This window comes from Corvus kubaryi, unplaced genomic scaffold (assembly GCF_017639235.1).
Source record: "Corvus kubaryi isolate FWS band 111438036 unplaced genomic scaffold, C.kubaryi_AGA036_p1.0 136, whole genome shotgun sequence".
NCBI lineage: Eukaryota > Metazoa > Chordata > Aves > Passeriformes > Corvidae > Corvus > Corvus kubaryi.
Window position 1 is genome coordinate 366,214 of NW_024580670.1, and position 20,729 is coordinate 386,942.

General features: G+C 51.2%; 1 protein-coding gene across 2 annotated transcripts in view; it reads left to right on the plus strand.

The window, feature by feature from the left end:
- The window catches only part of PLXND1 (plexin D1), a 70,432-nt gene that overhangs the window by 18,857 nt on the left and 30,846 nt on the right, over positions 1 to 20,729 (plus strand). The window contains exons 3-16 of one of the 2 annotated variants that reach the window (XM_042012948.1): positions 480 to 611; positions 2,344 to 2,444; positions 3,116 to 3,245; positions 3,799 to 3,973; positions 5,448 to 5,556; positions 6,442 to 6,544; positions 9,396 to 9,503; positions 11,313 to 11,402; positions 12,252 to 12,345; positions 14,731 to 14,894; positions 16,497 to 16,648; positions 16,798 to 16,897; positions 20,028 to 20,167; positions 20,533 to 20,700. In XM_042012948.1, the coding sequence (XP_041868882.1) occupies positions 480 to 611; positions 2,344 to 2,444; positions 3,116 to 3,245; positions 3,799 to 3,973; positions 5,448 to 5,556; positions 6,442 to 6,544; positions 9,396 to 9,503; positions 11,313 to 11,402; positions 12,252 to 12,345; positions 14,731 to 14,894; positions 16,497 to 16,648; positions 16,798 to 16,897; positions 20,028 to 20,167; positions 20,533 to 20,700 (1,766 nt within the window). The remainder of the gene's footprint in view (positions 1 to 479; positions 612 to 2,343; positions 2,445 to 3,115; positions 3,246 to 3,798; positions 3,974 to 5,447; positions 5,557 to 6,441; positions 6,545 to 9,395; positions 9,504 to 11,312; positions 11,403 to 12,251; positions 12,346 to 14,730; positions 14,895 to 16,496; positions 16,649 to 16,797; positions 16,898 to 20,027; positions 20,168 to 20,532; positions 20,701 to 20,729) is intronic. The other variant, XM_042012959.1, reaches the window with a different exon arrangement.

Below are 20,729 nucleotides of genomic sequence, written 5' to 3' on the forward strand. Positions count from 1 at the left end.
CAGGGAGCAGGGGATGCCATGCTGTACAGCCATGTTGCTGATTTGCATTGGTTTTCATTAAGTTTTGGAAACTCAATGTTCTCTGTACAGAATGTGCATATGTATGGGATGAGGGCTGAAGGCTGGTGCCACTTGCATGAGGGTAACACAAACGCTGCTGTGCCTGCTGGATGCAGCTGTGCAGGGGTAGAGCCTCCAATCAGACACTTTCCAGAGGTACCCCCTCAGAGGGACCAGGGACTGTGAGGGTCCTGCGCCACTGAGCAAGGCTGGGGTGCCTGTCCACTGACACAGAGCAGAGCTGACTTTCCAGGAAAGCTCTGTGTGTGCAGCCTGCAAAGTGTGCAGGGATTCACCGTGCTTGACCATGTGGGGCACCATTGTATACCACTTTGGTTTTTGTTTATAACCAAGGAGAAATAATCTTCTCCCCTTAGTGTTTGAAAATGGTCTCAGTGAGTGGCTTCTTCTCTCTATAGATCAACCTGGACAGTACAATGAGGGTTATTAGCAGGAGATCCATTTCAGTGGCTTACGGAGAGCCTGTCCATCCCATCATGCAATTTGACCCTTCTGATTCCACCTACCTCTACCTGATGACCTCTTACCAGGTGAGATCTTCAGTCCTCAACAAAACAGTTCTTGGAGCACATCATGCATTTGATTTAGCTCAGAGCTGGGAGCAGAAAGGGACAATAAGATTTTCTTTAAGATTAATGGTCAGAGCCAAGATGTTCAGAGCTTTGGCTGTCACCAGGCTTTCTGTGGAGGTGCCTGTCCATTCTCCTCTGCTGGGTGATAACACCATGCAGCCCAGCTTATCAGGTCTATGTGGTGGTCAGGTAAAAAGGAGAGTGAAAGATACTGCAACTGATTACACTTATGGGAATGCAGAAATAAGCCAAGGTTGTTCCTGTACAGAAACCCCAAAATAACAGTACACGGTCTTTAGGAAGGCTTTCAGGAGATGCTACAGGCAAAAAGTCTGCCTGTCAGAAGTTGTCCCTGGGGAGGTTTCTGCTCAGCCCTTGGCAGGAGGGCTCTGCAGAGACCTGGAGAGGTGCAGCAGGTACAGACAGACGGTCTCATCTCCATCAAGTTAACAGAGGAGGAAGATGAGAGCTGAGCGCTCCAGGCACTGGTGGTTTGTCCTGAATTACGTTTTAATCTGCCAAAACAGATGCGCAACCACAAATGTTACATGTTGCATTTGTATTTTCCAAGCTCTAATTCCCTGCAGATTGGTCATTATCATTTCACAGACCCCTCCCAGGATGCCTCTTTAGCTGATGGCTCCGACTGTCTCATCTCAGCCCTTCACTGGGCTGTGCCCTCCACTCGAGCTGATCAAACACCCTGTGTGGTGCCTCCTCTGACTGCTTCTTTTCCAATAAATCTGATGAGTTAATTTTTCTTTGGTGGAGTTAGCATCCTGGGAAGCTCCCCAGGAGCTTGACAGGGTTGGGGTGGGATTGCTGAGCCCTGCAGGGCTGGGGAACAGTGACGTCCTGTGAGTGAAGTGGGGCTCCGGCCAAGGAGCCCACAGCCCGGGGTGTGCTCCCCTGGTGGGAGCTCAGGGCTCTTGGCACCTCACATTTTCAGTCCCCACTGTTCCAAACCACTCAGGTTTCCTTCCCAAATGTTTAGAGATCAAAGGAGGAAAGAGTAGAAACCAACACATGCTTTCCCTTCCAACTGCTCCTGCCAAGTGAGTCCCCAGAGGTACTTTGATTTTTTTACAAATCAAGGTTTCTAGAGTGGTGCTGCTTTCTGATCTTTGTGTAAACAGCCAGAGAGTGCTGGGCTCTCTCTGAAAAGGAGCTTTCTGCAGGATTGGGTGAGAGCTTTTCACAGAGAGGGACAAGCTGTGAAGCCATCTCCATCTGACACCTCTGAAAGGTGCAGTGTCACACTCTGTAACCTGGTCATCACATGGCTCCTGCCATGGCGCCAGCTGAAAAGGAGCAGCTCAGCCCAGCCTCGCTCAGCCCAGCTCAGCCGGCTACAAACTCTGTGGTTGCCGGAGCCCTTGGGCATCCTTCCTGTCTTGGGGCTCATGGCCCCTGGCTTAGACAGGCTCTGGGGGCCCCCAGTGAGCAGCAGACAGCTTCTTGGGCTCGTCCCCATGCCGAGTGGCTGTGGCACAGCTCCTGCTTCCAAGCTGTGCCAGAGTCTGTTCCTGTGGCATGGTGGGTGAGTTTGCTCCAGGCTAAGGGGTATCGCAGCCCGAGGTGCTGGTGTCTTGTCTCCAGCTGCACGTGGCCGTGCTGGTGTGTCCCAGTTGGGAGGGTGCTCCTGTGGGGCTGTGACAGCTTTGGAAGCAGCTGTGCTGTTGTTGTGCAGATGACACGGGTGAAGGTGGCTGCCTGCAGCCAGTACTCGACATGCACGGAGTGCCTGGCCGCCGCTGATGCCTACTGCGGGTGGTGCACGATGGAGACCAGGTAGGACCAGCCGTGTCTGGTGCGCTTCAGCCTGTCCTTTGGCCCTCAGCCTGGGCAAGAATTTCTGGCGCCTTTTGTATTTCCCCACAGTCACACTACCAACAGTCTTTTTCCATTCCTTACAAAATACATGCTGTTAAAAACAATTGCATCTGGCCCAAAGGGTTGGGATGTTCTTCAGAGCCAAAATTTCACCATAGCTGCATTGTCATGCCACAGGCAGCTGCCAGTGCAGAGAATCTTTTGCAGGTGTTAAACCATGGGACTGGGAGAACCCATACCCTATGAAAGTCCATCTTTTGCCCCTGCAGATCTCATCTATCAGCAGAAGACAATCACACGCAAACAGGGATATTCAAAATTAGATTCCACATTTGCAAACAGAAGATGTTGGACAAAATGTCATCCTCTTCTCCTGAGTTTGGGTTCAGACTGGCCTTCCCCTGCCTTCCTCAGTCCCGGTGCTCCACTGGTGCTGTGGGGGTACATGCTTTTATCATGGCAAGCAGACACTTTAAACCTAGCAGCAAATATTTAGGCTTAGCTGCATGGATGAAGGAGAAAGATACAGACACAGGATTTTCTCAGGATCTTCCCTTACAAGAAATTCAACATTTTTATCAGCTGTTTTAAAACTCATGAACTGTGAGCTGTTCCTCTGTTCGTTTCAGGTGTTCTCTGCAGCATGAATGCACCAACTTCACAGGGGCCAACTTCTGGGCGAGTGTGAGTGAAGGAGTGCAGCAGTGCCCCTCCATGACCATCCTGGAGCCTGAGATCAATATTGACAAAGAGAACCCGGTACGTTTGATGCCAATACCCAATCAATCCCCTGCAGCATCCTTAGAGCCGTTGCCTGTTCTCAGGCCGGTAACTATCTGTGCTCCTCCCGTGAGCAGCATGGCTCCTTGTGGCTTGGATGTGGGGATGCTGAGCTCTGCTGCATGCTGCTGTGTCAGGCCAAGGCTCTCGGGGAGCTGGGGGTGACCTGCTGCACCCCAGAGCCTGAGCCGGCTGGATGCCAAGTCTGCGGGCAAACAGCACCTAGAGCCGAGTCCATAGGCAAAAAAGACCTGGAGCTGCTGCACCAAACACACAGGGGAGGGTCACAAAATTTCAAATACAGACAATCAGCTACAGACAGCTGAATCAACTCATTTCCTGGTTTTGTATTGTTGCTATTTTTATATTTTAGTTATATTTTAAAGGTTTTCATCAAAATATTGTTTGTTTCAAGACAGACCCTGTCTGTGGGCTTGTTTTGGAGTTGCCTACCTCTGAAAAGCTTCTAAAATGTTGAAAATTTCTAAATATAATTTTCTGTGATAATAACTGACTTTTTTGTCTCATATAGGCCCTAATAATACAAATAAATGGAACTATCCCAAACCTGAATGGAACAAATATTTCGTGTGACTATGGAAACAACATCCACACGGTAGCCAGAGTTGCTGGAGATTATGTAAACCAATTTATTTACTGCAGTTTGCTTCCACACGAGAAATATCCAGCATTTCCTCATGACCAAGGTATGTAGAGGCAAACAAGCTGCGTTCCTTCTGACTGCTTTTGTGGACATAGTTTTTGATAGGCTTTATTTCTTTTTTCATCTGTATGCACAGTTAACACATACAGGGAAGAAAAGCCCAAAGCTGCTTGTGTTTTACAGGGCATATGACTCCGAAGCGTAGGAGTTCCACCATCTTTACATGAATTGATAGTATTTTAAATCTATCAATTTTTGTTTTAAATGTCAGAATTTAAATGCCAGTTCATGTACTTATTTTTATCTGGTTCAAGCTTCTGCTTTAGATTTAGTTTGTACTAAGCCAAAAATGTTTTAGCCCCAGGCAAATAATGTAGTTTTTATATTGATATTTCAATTGCTGTGTTTAGTTTCCCTCTAAAACACATGCTGCCTTTCAGGAGAAGTTTTGGAGGAAGAGCAAGTGGGTACCTAAAGGAGCTCAGGAACTCTTAGCCCCCATTTTGCAATCAAAACCCAGACAGAGATGTCCAGTGTCCCCTGTTCTCTGATGGTACCAAAGGGGATGCCTGTCTCGAGGCTGCCTTTGGAGGAGATGAGCGCCCGTGGATGAGGATGAGGCTGAAGTCAGCTGAGCTGCTGGCTGAGCTGACCAGATCTGAACTGGCCTCTTAGTGATGGAGTCAGCCACTCTCAGTGTGTTCGGAGGAGTTTGATGCTTCATTCCAGACTTTAGTGCTTGTTAAATTTTCATCCTTCAAGCCTGGAGTGAATGTGCTGTTGAAGATGGCTGACTTGAGTAGGGGGAGAATTAGCTAGTCCTTTTGAAAATTCCACTTTTCCTAGGCCCATTTGTAAAGCTGCATTGCTTTTCTCCCGAACTATCCAAAGAACGGGAGATCATTAACTGCTCTGTATTGTTGGTTACAGCAATGTCCAAATGAATTTCTGGAATCCAGTGCGCTGATTTATTGTCCGTATTCTGAAAGAGGCATTGTTTCTTCTCCCTGGTGCTTATATGGCAAAATTTCAAAGAAAAAAAATTAAGCAATTTTGGGGGGGAGGGAAGGTAGCATGGTGTGTTGAGCAGCCAAAAAAGGGATTTCCGCTCTCTGCAGGTTTGTTGGCATGGGGAAAGTGAGCGGGATTTTAAAACATGGTAACTAACATGTTTTAATTACCACATTTTTAAAAAACATAATTTGGCACCAACTGTACATGAAGTCAATAATTAAATCTGCTAATTAACACTTGCATAACATGCTGGAATTTTGTGCCGAAAGACATAATGTTCTTTTCTGTGAGAGTAATGTAAAGTGCTGATTTAGGAGGGAAGAGCTGAAGGTCAGAGGACAAAAGATGACTGGTCCAAGCTCTGAAATGCAGCTCGGAGGAAGCCCTAGAGAAAACAAATCAGATTTAGCCCTTGTTTTCCCAAGACGTCTCTCTTGTCTACTGAGTGTGAGTGTGAGCAAGGGGCTCTTGCAACCCAATATTCTTTGGCTTGATTTTCTCAGACCACGTGGTCGTTGAAACCTCTCTCCGGGTCAACAACAAAAACATTATCCGGGCCAATTTCACCATCTATGATTGCAAAAGGATTGGAAACATTTACCCAAAGAGAGCGTAAGTGACCCCAGTGTACAGGCAGCGGAGCCACCGCGGGTGGTGGCAGGGTGTGGGTGGCACTGGGATGACAAAAGTGGGGTGGTTTGAAGCTGGGAGGGTGCCAGCACAAAGCTGGATGAGGATCCTCCCATGTGGGGTTAATGGGGGAGCACAACCCCTGCCAGTAGGCAGCTGAGGGCCTGGGCAGGATTTGGCAGGATTGTGGGAGATGGGATGCCAGAGGAAGGTCCTCAAACCATCTGGACATGTTGGGTTTCTTTTAAACATGAATAATATTTTTATATAAAGCTTGTTCTATTAACCCTTCAGCAGCAGAGGTGGCCTCCCCAGCAATCTGTAGGGGCATCTGTGGAGTGTTGGGGAAGGGAGGGTCATGCTCTCTTGGTCATTCCAGCCCTGGGTGGGAGCCCCATCAGATTGATGGGGACTCTGGTGCCACACACCAAAACTCATCCACCTCTCAGGAGCATAAGAGCAGGACCTGACCACAGGGCCCTCCATGGCTTCACAGCACCCGCCAGTGCTCCCATGTCTGTGTAAACAGCAGGGAGAGTCTTTGTCAGGTCCAACACATCAGGCTCCTCAGAGAGACAGATGAGGGGAAAGAGCATTTTTTTGGGGAAAACCATTTTTTGTTAAGCAGGGGATGGTGGCTCCCAGTCTGCTGTGGCCTGAGGCCAGGCAGGGATGCCTGGGGGTGATGGGCTCTGGCCACATCCCCTGCCAGCTCCCAGGGAGAGGAGAGGGAAATCCAGCCTCTGCCGTGGGTTTTTCTAGGCACCATTAAAGGCTGAACAGTGTGAAGATGGGTTGCAGGGCTGAGGTGTGGCCCCTCTGAGCAACCTATACTCTGCTTTTCTCACCATGCCTTTGCCATTTCAGGTGCACCAGCTGCCTCTCAGCCAGGTGGAAGTGTCACTGGTGCCCCTCCGCCTACACCTGCGTCTCCAACCACTCACAGTGTGACGACATGCTGCAGATGAAGGTGAGGCCCCTTAAACTGCTGCTCAGGCTCTGAGCCTCCTCCAGCAGTGGCTGGCACTCGCTGGCCGTGGCTTGTGCCCTGCTGGAGTTGGAGCACCGTCCTCAGTTGGAGCTCAGGAGGGGGATGTGTGGGGGCAGGTAAGCTGCAACTGCAGCGTGCTGCGCCGTGCCGAGGTGTGTGTGTGAGGAGGCTGGCAGCTGGCTAAATGACTCAGCTGTCCTGGTGCCTCCTGTGGGCTCCATCCCTTGGCTCTCCATCTCTTCTCATACCTGGAGCAATGCTGCTCTTTCTCCACATCTTGGGCCACCTGAGTTTGAGTACAAGAAGAAACAGCCACACCACCATTCCCTCAGCTTTGACTAGAGGTTGCTGTATGTTAATAATGTGCTGGAGCACCACTGGTGGTGCTCATCTGGAGGAGAAAATCACCCCTTTCCAAGTTGCAGGTTTAATGCCCAGAGGCTCAGAGTGTTCCTACTACTGAAATTTAAATTTAAGTTAATTTAAATAAAATGGGCCTTTTAGGAATCAGTCTGCTCTAGATCCAAGCCAAACTTTTGCACTGTAAATTGAATATCCTTTTTGCACCAGTGCTCTGCTCTTAACTCAGGTCTCCAGCATTCCCCATGCTCATCATTGAGAGGAGTTTGGCCCCGTGTCAGATGTGCCACCCTCACTCTCAGGCTGACCCTAGAGCCAGCTCTGGCATCTGCTCTCCTCCAGGGGGAGGAGGTGGGTGACTTTGAGTGCAGGGCATGGGGGTGAAGCTGAAGCCACCACATTGCAGCTCCACGGGGACCCTGTAAATCCCTGGGAAACAGGGATGGAAAAGTCCCTGCCAGGTGGCAGCTCCCAGCAGCACAGGGCAGTGTGTTGGGATCAGCTGTGCCTGCCTGTGCATACCCAGGTGTTTTGGGGAAGCAGCCTCTTCTTTGTCCACTTCACGAGTTTCAGTGACTGGTGTTTTCTCTGGCTGTCTCGATGGGTGCTGGGAAGTTGAAAACCATCCTGATGGCTGCTCCTGTTGGGTGTCTGTCCTGTGCCAGGGCCTAGGGAGCTCTGCAGGGGTCTGGCACGTGCCAGTCTGTTGGGGCAGTGGGTGCTCATGCTTTGTGTGCTGCTGGGCACTGCTGTGCTGCTCGGGCCAGGGACTTGGTGTCAGTCTCAGCAGTGATGCTGGGTGACATCAGGGCTGTGGGGTCACCCGGGGACTGCCCTGGCTTAGTCCTCAATTAGTAAAGGACTAACTTCATCTCGTCAGATCTCCTGCTCCAGAGGTACAGTTGGGCTGGATGCTGACCTGCTTGGGCAGGTTTGTTTTCTCTCTGTGCCTCCTGCTGATCTCGTGAGCAGGTGCAGGAGAGGTGCTCTATAGCCCTGGAAACACGGTGCTTTCATCGTGCAGTCAGAGCTTTTGGTAAACAAACCATTGCTGGTGCAGCTGCACCTGAGCATGGCTCCGCAGGGAGAGCAGCATCGTACAGCTCCATCCACAGCATCTTAAACATTCTGCCCCTTTCCTCTGACCCAGATGGGAAGGCTGTAGTCAGCTGGAAGCTCTATTTCTTGTCACTGGTGAACAGCAGGAGAAGGGGCTGCAAGATGACAAGTTAATCAGTCCTCTGAAGTGTATTTCTCTGGGAAGCTGTGCCAGCTGTGGTGACATGCAAGGACTCACCAGGCCATGGGAGGTTTTGCTTGAAATTTCAGTTTTAGCTGTGCTGGTTTTCTTTTAACTCTTTGGATTCCCTTGGAAGAGGCTTGGGACTGAAATCTCTCCCCAGTCGTTTGCTTTGTTGTTTTGCTTCCCTTATCACGTTCATCTCTGTTATTTAATCTCCTTGTTTAGGCAGCACCAACTGTGCTTTGTTAAATGAGTGTCCTGACAGAAGTGAAACATTTTTTCCACAGTCAAACAGGCACTTCGAGGTAGTTCCCTGACCCCTATCTAGGTCTGGGGAGGGCAGGAGAGAAACCTGCCACTTGCTGCTTGTCCGGTCCCAGGGATGTGTCCAGCTGCAGGGATGTGTCTGAATAGGCATCATAGCACTGGAAGGGCAGGCTTGGCCTCTCCTTGGAGCAGCAGCAGCACTGGCATCAGTGGAGCCACAGCAGGATAACCTTTAATGCAAGCAAGAGGAAATCTTGCCTGCTGCAAATGATTCTGCATAATGGACCAAGTATTTTGTTGTCTTTTACCCCAATGGCTCCACTGTCACAGGCATTACTCTGGATGTACCCTGGGGCCATGCAGAATCTGGCTTCATTTTTGCTGTAGTTTCACAGTGTGATTTACATCTCATGAGAGAACAGGACGGGTTTGTCACATAGACTGGAATTCTGAGTCAGCTCCAGTGTCTGAGACATCAATTTAAAATGAGAACAAAAGTAGGGAGACAGATGACCTTTTAAAATCATTTTTCAGCTTCATTTAAGCCTTTCACTGCAGCTACCCTACTACTGCAGCCCCCTCACTGAAGCCCCTCTGGTTCCTCATACCCTCTCTCCATGCACACGCAGCCTGTGCACTCCGCAGTGCCGCTGTGCAGGATGGAGACCCTGGAACACAGACTCTCTGCTGGCCAGAGTGAACAATGCAGGGGGTGGGAGAGGGTCACACTAATAAATCTGCCATTGAAGGTGGCAGTGCCATCTTTCAGAGTCATTCTGGTCCTGTCACTGCCGGAGTGGCAGCTGAGGTGCAGATGCACGGTCACTGTGCATCTGGCAGTACCTGTTTCCCAGTGAAATGAATCTTATCAAGGACCCTGATGGTTTCTCTTCCCTAGTTGCTGAGGATGCTCAGCATGCACCCAGCTAACCTCTTTTTTTTCCTTATTTTTGTACCTAGCAGAAGAAAATTGACTGTCCTCAAATAGTACCTGCCCCTTTGGAGCCGATGCCCACGGGTGTATCTCGGGACATCATGATCTCACTGGCCAATGCAACTTTCTCTAAGGTAAATGAGTTCCTCAAGGCATTGGGAAGGTTTGGAGAGGTGTTTGGGGAAAATAAAACTTCCCATTCCCTTGTGGGTGTTTGCTCCACCATGGAGCATGCCAGTGTCATGCTCTCCCAACACCGCATGCTGGCCTGGCCCCAGTGCCCACGCTGAGGAACGAAGGACACAGCTCCGAGTGGCAGGCAGGGAGCCCTGCACTGTCGGAGCCACAGTGTTTGAGTATAGCATGGAAGCATTGTTTAACTTCAGGTCATCACTGCGGAGCTTGTTTGGTGTGAAAAAGCCTTTTTTGTGAAATTTTCTGACACACAAGCTCTAAAAGCGAAAAGCAGGAGTGGACATCAAGTGGTGCCTTCAGAGATGTGCTGCATGCCAGAAAGAACCAGAGGAATTTGGGGCAAAGAGGCTGAGCACTGGGATAGTGCTTGAGTAAGCTCTGGTGTTTGTAGAAAGCTGCCCTGAGTAATTTTGGCTCAGATCAACAGGGCTCATGGGGCCAGGTTTGCCTTGTCCCTCCTGATGATTCCAGCATGCTGGGCAGCCAAGTGGCTCCTTCTTCTTCAGGAGAGGAGAGTTTTGGAAGTGCTGGTGGAGCTGTTCTGGGGTGCTGGGGGGTGCTGCCAGGGACTGTGGAGGCACCACTCCCACCACACCTTCTTGCCCTCAGCACAGCAGCAGAGCAGACCCTCGTGCCTGGATGGGGTGGCCTTTTCCTGCACAGCTCCAGCCTCCAGGAAGGAGGCTGTGCCCTCTGCAATCAGAAAAACAGGGTGAGAAATCCTTCTTCCTTTCTGGATGCTGGAGGTGGCTGAGGAGGAAGCAATAGTGCGTGGAACCCACAGGAAATGGAGTCAGCAGGAAAGGGGCAGCAGCACTGCTGCTCTGGGGCAGCTGGACAGGCTCTGGCAGTCTGGCTCCCTTCCACCACCTTCTGCTCTCTGTCCCAGGCTGCTGGATAGGATTTCGTCTCTTTCCCTCTCTGGAGGAACTCACGAGTGCTGCTGAAGTGGGAAGCCTCAGAAACATGTGCCCTGACCCCTTTGCTGCAGTAGGGGCACTGCACAGGCAGGGACGTGAGGCCAGGGGTATGGGGAGCCTGCAGAGCCAGAGCTGCCTTGTGCTCCAGTAACACACTGGGCAAGATTCTCCCTGTGTGTTTGCTGAGCCAGCAGCTGTCTGCCAGGAGTCTGGTGCTTCCTTCCATGTCTTTTATCAGATCTGCCAGTATTCAAAGGATAGTTAGACCTCAGTAGTGGTGGAGCATCAACTGCTTGGAGATAGGATTTTTTCCTGCAGAATGTGGGCACAGCAATAATTTGGTGCAGGATATCATCCTTGTGTTACCAGGAAAACAGGATGGAAGTCTGTCTTTGAACATGTTGTCAGCTGGGTCCTCATTTGAATTAGAGATTTGCTCTGTGTAGTCATTGGGAAGAGGAGGAGGAAGGTTACTTTGAGCCCAAGTCACGGGCTGGTTTGGACAAGGTGGCCTGGGACAATGTTGGCTCTCAGTCTGCACTGCAGCATGAGTTCCACACACCCTGGCCCACAGGAGCTATCGTACCCCGCTGTTGGGGTTACAAGAGCTCAGCCAGGCACAGCTCCTGGTCTGTGTGTCCTGTGGGCCAGGCACAGCTCCTGGTCTGCACCTTTAGTGTTGGGTATCATCTCCTGTTTGACTTGGACAGAGCACAGGTGCCAGTGGCAAAATCAAGCTGGGACACAGGCCCTGCCGATCAACTGACAGACAGAGAACTGCACCAAACAGTTTTTGCAGCCATTCTGCCCTTGTCTTCCCTCTCCTAGGAGACAGCTCTGGAGTGCCATTTTGGGACAGACAGGACATTTGAAGCCCGGTGGGTGAACTCCTCTGCCGTGGAGTGTGTACGTGTGCTGGTGAGTCGAGGGGTGAGGCTGCCAGCCCTGCTTCCCCCAGGCTGAGGTTCAGGTCCAAGGGCAGGCAGGGTCTCACCCCCAACCTCCCGCCTGGCAGTGGGACACCACTTGCTCTCTTCCCTCCATCCCTCACTCCTGCATTCACCCCTCTGGCAAGAGGCTCTCTGCATGTGCTGATGCTGGCAGGGCGCAGACATGTCACCGGTGCTGTGCTCCCAGGTCCGTGGGAATCTGCAGTGGCTTTGGCCCCTGCTCCCCTGGGGCTTGGGAAAGAGCTGCTTGTTTACCTTTCTAAATGGAAAGAGTTCAGTTCAGGCAAAATTATTTGGCCACCTTTCAGGGTTGCTGTTTCTGTAGTTTTTATTTTGAACAAGGAATTGGCCTAAGAAAATGCTATGATACTCACTGGAAAGTAGTGTGTGGTTGTCAGAGGGCAAACTGCACCTGCAAAATGCAGCAAACATTCGGGCTTTCACCAGTAGCAATATTGCAAGTGTAAGCTGGAGAAGAGCACTTTCCTGTCACGTCACCTGTATCACAGCCCCGCACTGAGAATGTGCAGACAGGCCAGGGTGTTCATTTTCCTGTCTGTTTCTGCTAAAAATAGCAGCAATCCAGGGCTCTGTGCTCACCATTATGTGCCCTGTGTCCTGGTGCCCTTTAGTGGGACTTCAGCAAAATGATTAAAACAAAACAGCCGTCCCCCTTCTTCTGCTAAAGATAAGACCCTCGTGTCTGGAGGAGCAGTGGTCAAAGAAGCCTCATGAGGAAGGTTAATCCATGTAGTGTGTGTGCAGAACTTCCTATTGTACTAAATTTTGTAAGTTTTTGTTTGTTTTTTGTGTGCAGCTCCACACATCAGAAAAAAGCCATCACTTCCCAGTGAACCTCCAGCTGAAGGACAGACCAGACAGATTTATCGACAGTCCAGAGATGATGACAGGTCTGAGTTGAAAATATTTTTATGCTGCTCTCATCTGGTTGGCTTGAATGGCTCTCAAACCTGGGCAGAGTTTATGGCTGCAGGAGAGAGACCATGGTTCCACTGGGCACAGCGCAGTTCCTTCTCTCAGGCACACTCAAAAAGCATATTTACCCAGAGTCACCCCCCATGAACGTGAGCCCAGAGCCCAGACTGGCACCCACGACATCCCTGTTACAGCCAGGTGAAGTCAAGCCCCGCCCAGAAGTGCAGGCAGCTCAGGTCTCACTGCCAGCAGTGCATGGCGTAGGTGACACCAGTGCTCTCAGTCACAGCAGGGATGTGGGCTGGAGAGAAATTCCTCTGGGGGAGAGAAGGAATGGGGCAGGGCTCTTCCCTCAGCTCGCACAGGAGCATGGCATCAAGGTTCCATGTGCTGTGAAAATTGAGTCCTTCTTTTTGCTTCCTCTGCTGAGAAGGAATAAAATGTGTAAACACATTTCACCCCTGGCCTGTTCTCTGTCTCTGGGAAGAATGGCTGGATTCCCAAAAAAGCCCTTGCTACATCAGCAAACTGAGGAAGGCAGGCAGTCAGACTCAAAATGAGTCAGACTCAGACAAGGTACCCAGGCAGGAGGAGCCCAGTGCATCGGCCGTGGAGCCGGGTTTGCACAGCAGCTACCACCACACTCTGTGTAGCTGGAGGTTTGGCGGTGCCCCTCGCCACAGGCTCTGGCTGGGGGCAGCATTCCTGAGCTCCTTTGCCTCTCGACAGTGTCAGCAGCTGTGGCAGAAGGGGCTGATTTATCTGAGGTGCAGAGGAGGAGAACCCAAAGGGAGCTTTCCTTTGATGGATGGCTGTGACAGGGACAAAGACACGAGCACTGACAACCAGTGACCAGGATAGAAAGGTTTCCCCGTGATAAATCCCTGTGAATGAATGAGGATTATCTTGCAAAGTGAAAATACCTGGAAATACCACCACAGGCTGGCATGAGATCTTGTTTCTCTGCAGAAAGAAGAGGGTGTAATTTTGTGATACAGTGGTAACCCTGAGGAGGGGGGTGGGACATTGGGCTTTGGTTGTGTAGAAGACTCAGTTCTGTGTGGGTGGTGCTGGGAGCAGGAACCACAGCAGAAAAAGCATGGTGGAATTCCCCTCCTCCTGCATGGAGAAGGAATTCGTTTACACAGGCCATGTTTGCATCCATCGGAATTGGCCAGAGTATTTGGAGTTCCCACGGGACTGTAAGGCTGCTCTGGCTCCTCCTCGCCTTGCTCAGGCTGGTGTGAGTCACATTAGAGAGACTGCCTTGCATCAGAGACAGAGATCTGCCAGACAAACACGGGCATCTTTTGTAATGTCTTTAATGAAATCATTGATGTAAGTGTTTATTATTTCAATATTTATTAGCTTTTATTGTACACTCTGTTTTGATAGTCCATTGAAGGACTACAAGCTCTGGTGTTGGTTGGAAAACCACCCAGTGTAACCCCCTGGGAGGACTGCAGATGATGTGGAATAAGCTTTTTTTTTGTGGAGAATAGGAGAGACCCTCAGTACTGGTGATGTTTTGTTAGTGTGGCACAGGCAGAGTGTTGGTGCTGATGATATTTCATTAGCACAGCAGAGCGTTGAGGCTGAGGGACTCATTAGTTGCTCATGAAGTGCCTTAAGATGCTCCTGTGAGCAGAAGTGCCAAATGTGACTGTTTCTGTGTTTTATGTACTCTTGCAAAGTCTCCTTTGGGGAAAAGGGTGTGAAAGCCATGTTTCCTGAGCAGTTCTGACCGTTACCTCTGTGGATATCCACACTCCAGTGGCAGAAGTCTTGAGGCTGGAGAGGAAATGTAAGCCAGGGCACCAGCTAATGGAGATGTGAAGGCAGTATAAGAAAAACATGTGGAAGCTGAGCAGATCTGAAGGGAGAAGGCAATGAAAGGGGTCTGTCATCACAGGGGGAGGGAAAGGAACTGTAAACACTGTACAAAGCACAAACCACCCCATTTTTGTCAGTGTGGAAGCAATGTGATTGCTTTGCTGGCAGGATGGAGCCAACTTCACCAAGCAGCTTCCCATGTGGATGCTGAGAGTTGGAAACATGTAGCATAAATTGACAAAAGGTTCCAAGTTCGGGTGTTGCTTGTTTCTCAAGGGGGAGAAAAAGGAAAAGAAAGTGCTAAACTATATAGCAGTGAGAACAAGCACCCAAGCCTTCTGGGAAATCTGCAGGACGGTAGCCAAGTGCACTCTATGTGCAGACTGCTCTGCTCATCCGCTGGATTTCAGATTTTACTGGGATTAATGTAGCCGGCAGGTGGTGGGAGTGGGAGGGGTTTAGGCTAAGCAAAGCTGGGAGAGCCTCAGGCCTGGAGCTCATGTTGTCTGTTTTCTCTGGTGGTTCAGTGGAGGTGTACAACTGTGCGACCGGCAGTGCCGACTGCTCCCAGTGCCTGGGGAGGGAGGACCTGGGGCACCGCTGCCTCTGGAGTGAGAGCAGCTCCAGCTGCAGGCTGCACACCGAGCCTCCACAGGTCTCTGAAGTCTGCCCACCTCCTGAGATCCGGAAGGTAAGACCCAAAAGCAACATGGAGGGTGCTCACGGTGTGGTGTGGCATGGTGGGTGGTGCCAAGGGCTGGAACTGGCCGCACTGTCCTGCCTGGGGCAGAGAAGGATCTGCACATTGTCCCTGGCACAGGATGGGTCAAGACCAGCACTGAATTATTCAGACTTTCTATGCTGTTGAGTCACCTGGTGCCAAGGACATCTTGCTAGTGACAGGATCCAGTCTTCATCATGTTAGTGGGAAAAACAACAGCAGCACGATGTCCCAGAGTTCCTGGGGTTGGTTAAAGCAAGAAAGATATGTAGGGTTGGTCGAAGTATCCTTATCAGGAATAGCATTTAATAGAGCATGGCTGAAATGTAATCGTGAGCCCTGTCTCCAGGCACGTGAGCTCTGCAGTTTTGCTGAGATTAGGAGTGGCAGAGGGACCTTTGAGCATCATGCATTTTGAAATGAGTTTTATTTAAATTGTAGTTAAGTTTATTGGAGGCCTTTGGATCTTGCGTTCTGCTTAGAGGTATGGTAGGAGCCAGCAAATTGGATCCTAACAAGTGGTAAAGAAAATACATAGACCAGATCTTAAAATGGCATCCCTAGGAAAGGAGAAGCTGGAGAGGTGAAACAGCTAATGTTGACAAGTGTGTGGGATTTCTGCTCTTAGGGAGGCAAGTAGTGATATGGGCGCTGTGACATTGCATGGAGGAGCTGCAGGATGCCCATCACCTGCTGCTTCCCTCTTGTCACCCTGGGAGAAGGGTGCTCCCCCTGAGCCTGTCTTTCCCACACTCATCAAGTCTTATCAGCACGTCCTCAGAAAATAATGGGAGGAAACCACAACTTTCGCAGTGTTACCAAGTCTGTTATTGTTTCCTTAGCAGATAATGGCTGGTAAATCCAAACCTGTTGGAGTTAATGCGAGCAGACAAGCCCTCACAGAGCCCTCCTGGAGAGGGGGAGCACAGCCAGCAAAGAGGGCACCAAGCCTGGTGCCACCAGGAGTGTTCCACTGGCTGTGTGTGCTATTACCTGTGCAAAGGGGAAAGAGCCATTCCTTCTTGGAGGGGTTTGTTTCACCTGCTGAAGTTCACGCTCACTCTGAGGGTGCCCCTCATGGTGCTGTCACGGTACCACAGCCAACACCCTGTCCCCTCACAGCACTGGGGGCAGCAACTGTCAGGTGAAACCAGTGGTGTAGGAGATGGATTCAAAGCTGGGATGTGGAAGAAAGCATGTTTCTTCCCAGATGTGTTTGCAGCTGGAATGATCCGTGACCAAACCCCACTGCCCAACACAGCATAGAAGTGTGATAGTTTCTCCTCTGCCAAGCCAGAGAAAGGAGAGTGTGGTGTTGGGTGCACTGGGCAAGCAGGAGTGTGAGGAGTGATTCTGTCTGCTTCACAGGGCTCAAGTGGTGCTTGGGCACTGGGATTGGCTATGGGATGAAGGCCTGAAGTTCCTGGTTCTCCCCTGACCTGGTCTAGTGGGAGGTGTCCCTGCCAATGGCATGAGCATTGGGACTAGATGATCTTTGAGGTCTCTTCCAACCCAAACCATTCTGGGGTCCTGTGATGCTCTGACTTTATGACCTGCCCTTTGGTGCTGCAGATCGAGCCACTGCATGGACCTCTGGAGGGGGGCACACTACTTACCATCCGCGGGAGGAACCTGGGCCGCCGCTTCAGCGACATACTTGGCGCCATCAGGGTGGGCAGCGTGCCCTGCACCCCACTGCCAGATAGATACGTCGTCTCTGAGACGTGAGTTGGGGGAGCTGGGGAGAAGGGACCATGACCCCTGCATGTCCCCTGCCCGTGCCTGTCCCTCCCTGTCCCTGCAGCCAGGCACAGGGCAGCGGCTGCTGCCCTTCGCCGCTGGCACTGCTGCCACCTGCCTCATCCATCCGCAGAGTCGTGTGCCAGACCGGGGAGGCTCACGAGGCGTTTTCGGATGTGGTAACGGTTAACGTGAGCCGGGAAGGGAGGTCCAGGGAACGATACTCCTACGTGGTGAGTGGCTGTCTCCTGAGTGTTTCTTTGGTGATTCCTGTGCCCCTTAAAATGAGTCTGCAGCTCCCCACGCCTTCTGCAGCCGGCTGAGAAACAGGATCTACAGCTACCCCTACATGTGGGGGTCCGCTGAGGTGTCGCCTCAGCTGTGGTTACCTGTGTGGGGTGTGGCAGGACTGCAGCAGGATGTTGGTGGCACAGCTGCACTCCCAGACTCAGTTCCTGTGGCGGTGTGTCTTGTCCTGGCTTTATTGACAATTCTCCTGCTGTAAAAAGGAGCCTTAGTTTTCTTGCACCTTTTTGCTGAGGTGCTGTTACAACCTGTGAGATTTTTTGAGACTTGTGAAGTCCCGTTGTGCTAAGTTACATTCCATGAACTCACATTATTTAGAACTGATATTTTTGCTGCCAAGATCGTGTTAATTTTTGCATGAAATAATGTGTAGGGATTAGACTGAAGCTAACCCCGTGTCATTGTACAAATGAAAAGCTCTTTACAGCTTTGTGCTGTGCTGTCTCACAAAGATAGCTTTCATCTCTATAAACCTGAGAGAAATCCATGCATTTCTTCTCTTCCCTACATAAACCTTGTTCTTGGTTGGACGGTATTCATGGACAGCCACGCTGGGTGGGTGCTGAGGGCACGTGGAATGCTTGGAGCCTTTGTGCCTCCACTGCAGCTTCATCTGGGGCAGGACAGCCCATGCTGCAAGCTGCTGTTGTGGGAGGAGACCTGTAGCCCCAGGAAATACTTTGATTCCTGGTGGCTATTGTGAGGGATTTGGGGCAGATCATGGAGTGCCATTCCCCCACCCTGTAGCCAATGACAGGTTGGGTGTTTAGTTCAGGGAGGGGTACACAGCATGCAACCAGCACAGGCGTGGCATGTCCCAGCCCCCAGCAGAGCCAGGCCTGACTGCATGGGGAGAGACTGGTGAGGTGATGGCACTGCCAGGCCAGTCTCAGCAGGAGTTCCTGGATCCTATTTCCATAGTTTCCAGGTGTCCAGGTTCACATCCCAACAGCCCCTGAGATCCAGCAGTTGGGAGTGGATTAAGGTGCCACTGGTGGCATATGACCCAGTGAGAGTCCCTTGGTTTGGGGATCTCAGGATGTGTGTGCTGAGGTGGCACATCCCCCACTGCTGGTTGCTGTCTGGCTGGCAGAGGGGAGAGGGGCCCGGAGAGTGGAAATGGGCTGGGTGGCTCCTTCACCAGCTCTTAGCTTGTGAGGAAAAGCCTCTCAGGAAACATCTGTGGAAGCACCAATGCTGAACAAAGCCAGTCCCTGACCTCAGCCTGGGTCCATGGCAGCCTTGTGCCGGCAGCTCCTGGGCAAGCTTAGGGAGCAGGGCCCTTCCCGGAGTGGGAGAGGAGCTGTTCCTGCTTGGGTGGCACAGCAGAAAGCTGCTGTCTCTGTCTATTTGTCTGTCTTGTTTGTCTTAGCAAAGTTTGGAGCAGATATGAGGGAGTGCCCTGCCTTGTGCACGTGTGTTGGAGAGGGACACTACATGATGGAGGTGTGTCACACTGAAAGTGGCTTTCACGCCATTTGCAGACCAAGCAACACTCTTGTTTTCTTGGTTCTCCTCTCACGTCTGATGGCATGCAAATGGAGTAGCCTACACCATGGAAGGCTGGTCTTGGTGAGGCCTGAGCTTGGGCACTGATACAGTTTGCCTGGAAAAGTTTAAAAGACTTTCAGAACTGCCCTTCCAAAGAAGGTCCTTCATGAAATACCAAATATTGTTTGTGTGCTATATCTTTCAAAGTCCCCGTTATACATGTCTCTCTAGAAGAGACAGAATTCAGCTGTAATTGTGCTGAGGAGGAAGGAGAGGCTTCTTCAGGACATCATAGCAGGCTATGGATGAGCTGGATTTGCCAAAGCTGCGATGGAGGTGATTGGTGCTGGCAGTGCACCAAGGGCAGCAGCCGCTGGCTCCAGCTAAGGGGAAGGGCTTTGGGGAACAAGAATAATCCTCTCTGCTGATGCTGTAGCTGCACTTATGAATATGTGGGTTAGGGGCCAAGGGCAGGAGACAGCTGCCTGCAGACACCCAGGGAAATACAAATTAGCAAAACAGATCTGGTGGAAATGGGTGACAGCCAGAACCAACAGAGGAAGTGGCTGTAGAGGAGTGAAGCCATCTGAGTGTAGGACAAGGGCAAGGGTAGATGTTAATACATGGGTTTGTGTGGCAGGGACTGCCAGGCAAGGCATTAGCAGCAGGCTCAGCCTGCACTGCCTGCCTGCGTGGGTCTGCTCTGCATGAGCAAGGGGTGGGCTGGAGCTGAGTGGGGCCAGCCCCTGTGGGTCTCCTGCCTCAGGGCATGTGCTGTCTGAGAGAGAGTCACCAGTGCCCTGTGGAAGGGTCTTGAGGTCATAATTTGCTCTGCCCTGGCTGTCCTGCTCAAATGGAGCAGGGACATTGCCAGCAGCCACTCCTGGGGTGTCTGTGAGCAGACAAGAGGGCTCAGTGCCGTGTGAGTTATCAAAGCCTCCAGCTCATGAATCTTAGGAAGATTTCCAGGGGCTGCAAACACAGATAACACACATGCTAATTTCTGCTGCAAATGGCAAGAGGCAAAGCAACTTCCCCCTCAGTTCCCATTGCCTCAAGAGATGCAGATTTGAAGCTTCCTCGCCAGGGGTTTGATATTCAATTATCTAAACCCAGGTGGCCATTTTCACCAAGCTCAAGGTGGGGCTTTAACATTATCCTTGCATTTAGGAGGACATGGATCTGGAAGTGCTGAGATGGTGAGGGAGGGAATGAGTGAGAAATTTCCTTTTATTGACGGACCTTGAGCTGTTGCTGGCTCTGGACCCCCTGATGGAAATGTGAGGGGAATGGTGGGATCCTGGGCTCCCATTTGGCCCCATGTTTCATTTACAGCTGGTATTTAGGGACCCCAGAGAGTCACAGAGGTTTTATATGATCTCACTCCTTAGTGTTTGTACCACTTCTCTTGTTCTGAAACCCTGCCAGCAAAAGCTTTTGCTGTGCTGCTGTTCGAGCTTCACAGTGCTGGACACTCACACGGTCTGAATCAATTCCCACGTACAGTGTGGAATATCCAGCTGCAGATTTACTAGGCTAGAAAACATATTTCCCCTTTGTTTTTAGCTTCCTGTGGTGCAGTCCGTGGCTCCTCCAAATGGCCCGAAGGCAGGAGGAACAAGAGTGACCATCAGAGGCACCAAGCTGGACGTCGGCTCAGAGCTCCGTGTCCTCATCAACTCCTCCAAGCAGTGCACTGACCTCAGGTGGGAGCAGGGCTGGGGGCTGGTACTGGAGTAGTGATGAGAGCCAGAGCATTAGGAAGGTTGATACTGTCCCCCAAGAAGTCAGGCAGAGTGAGGATTTTGGTGGGGGGCACCAGTGCATGCTGGAATAGCATCGCCCTGCCTGCCCTTCTCCTCTGTCTGTCTGGGGAATCGGCCCAGCAGATGGGATGGCGTGTGCTGAGAACTGCTTGTTAGCAGGCCTGGAGTAACAGGTAGCTGGCACGGGACTGGAAGCTCCTTGTCATCTGTGGCTGCCACCTGCCTGTCAGGGGGTGCTCAGGCCAGACTCCAGCCTCTGGCTCAGCCACGGCTCCCTGCAGCTCACCCTTCCTGTCCTCCCGCAGCCGCACCGACAGCATCATCACCTGCACCATGCCCGCTGCGGAGCTCACTGCGGCTGTGCCAGTCTGCGTGCAGTTCGAGAACAAGTCCTGTGCCAGCCACAACATCACTTTCAAGTATGAGAAGAACCCGGTTATATCAGACATCAACCCCAAAAAGAGCCAGATCAGGTGAGATCCTGCCCTAGCTGAGACAGCCT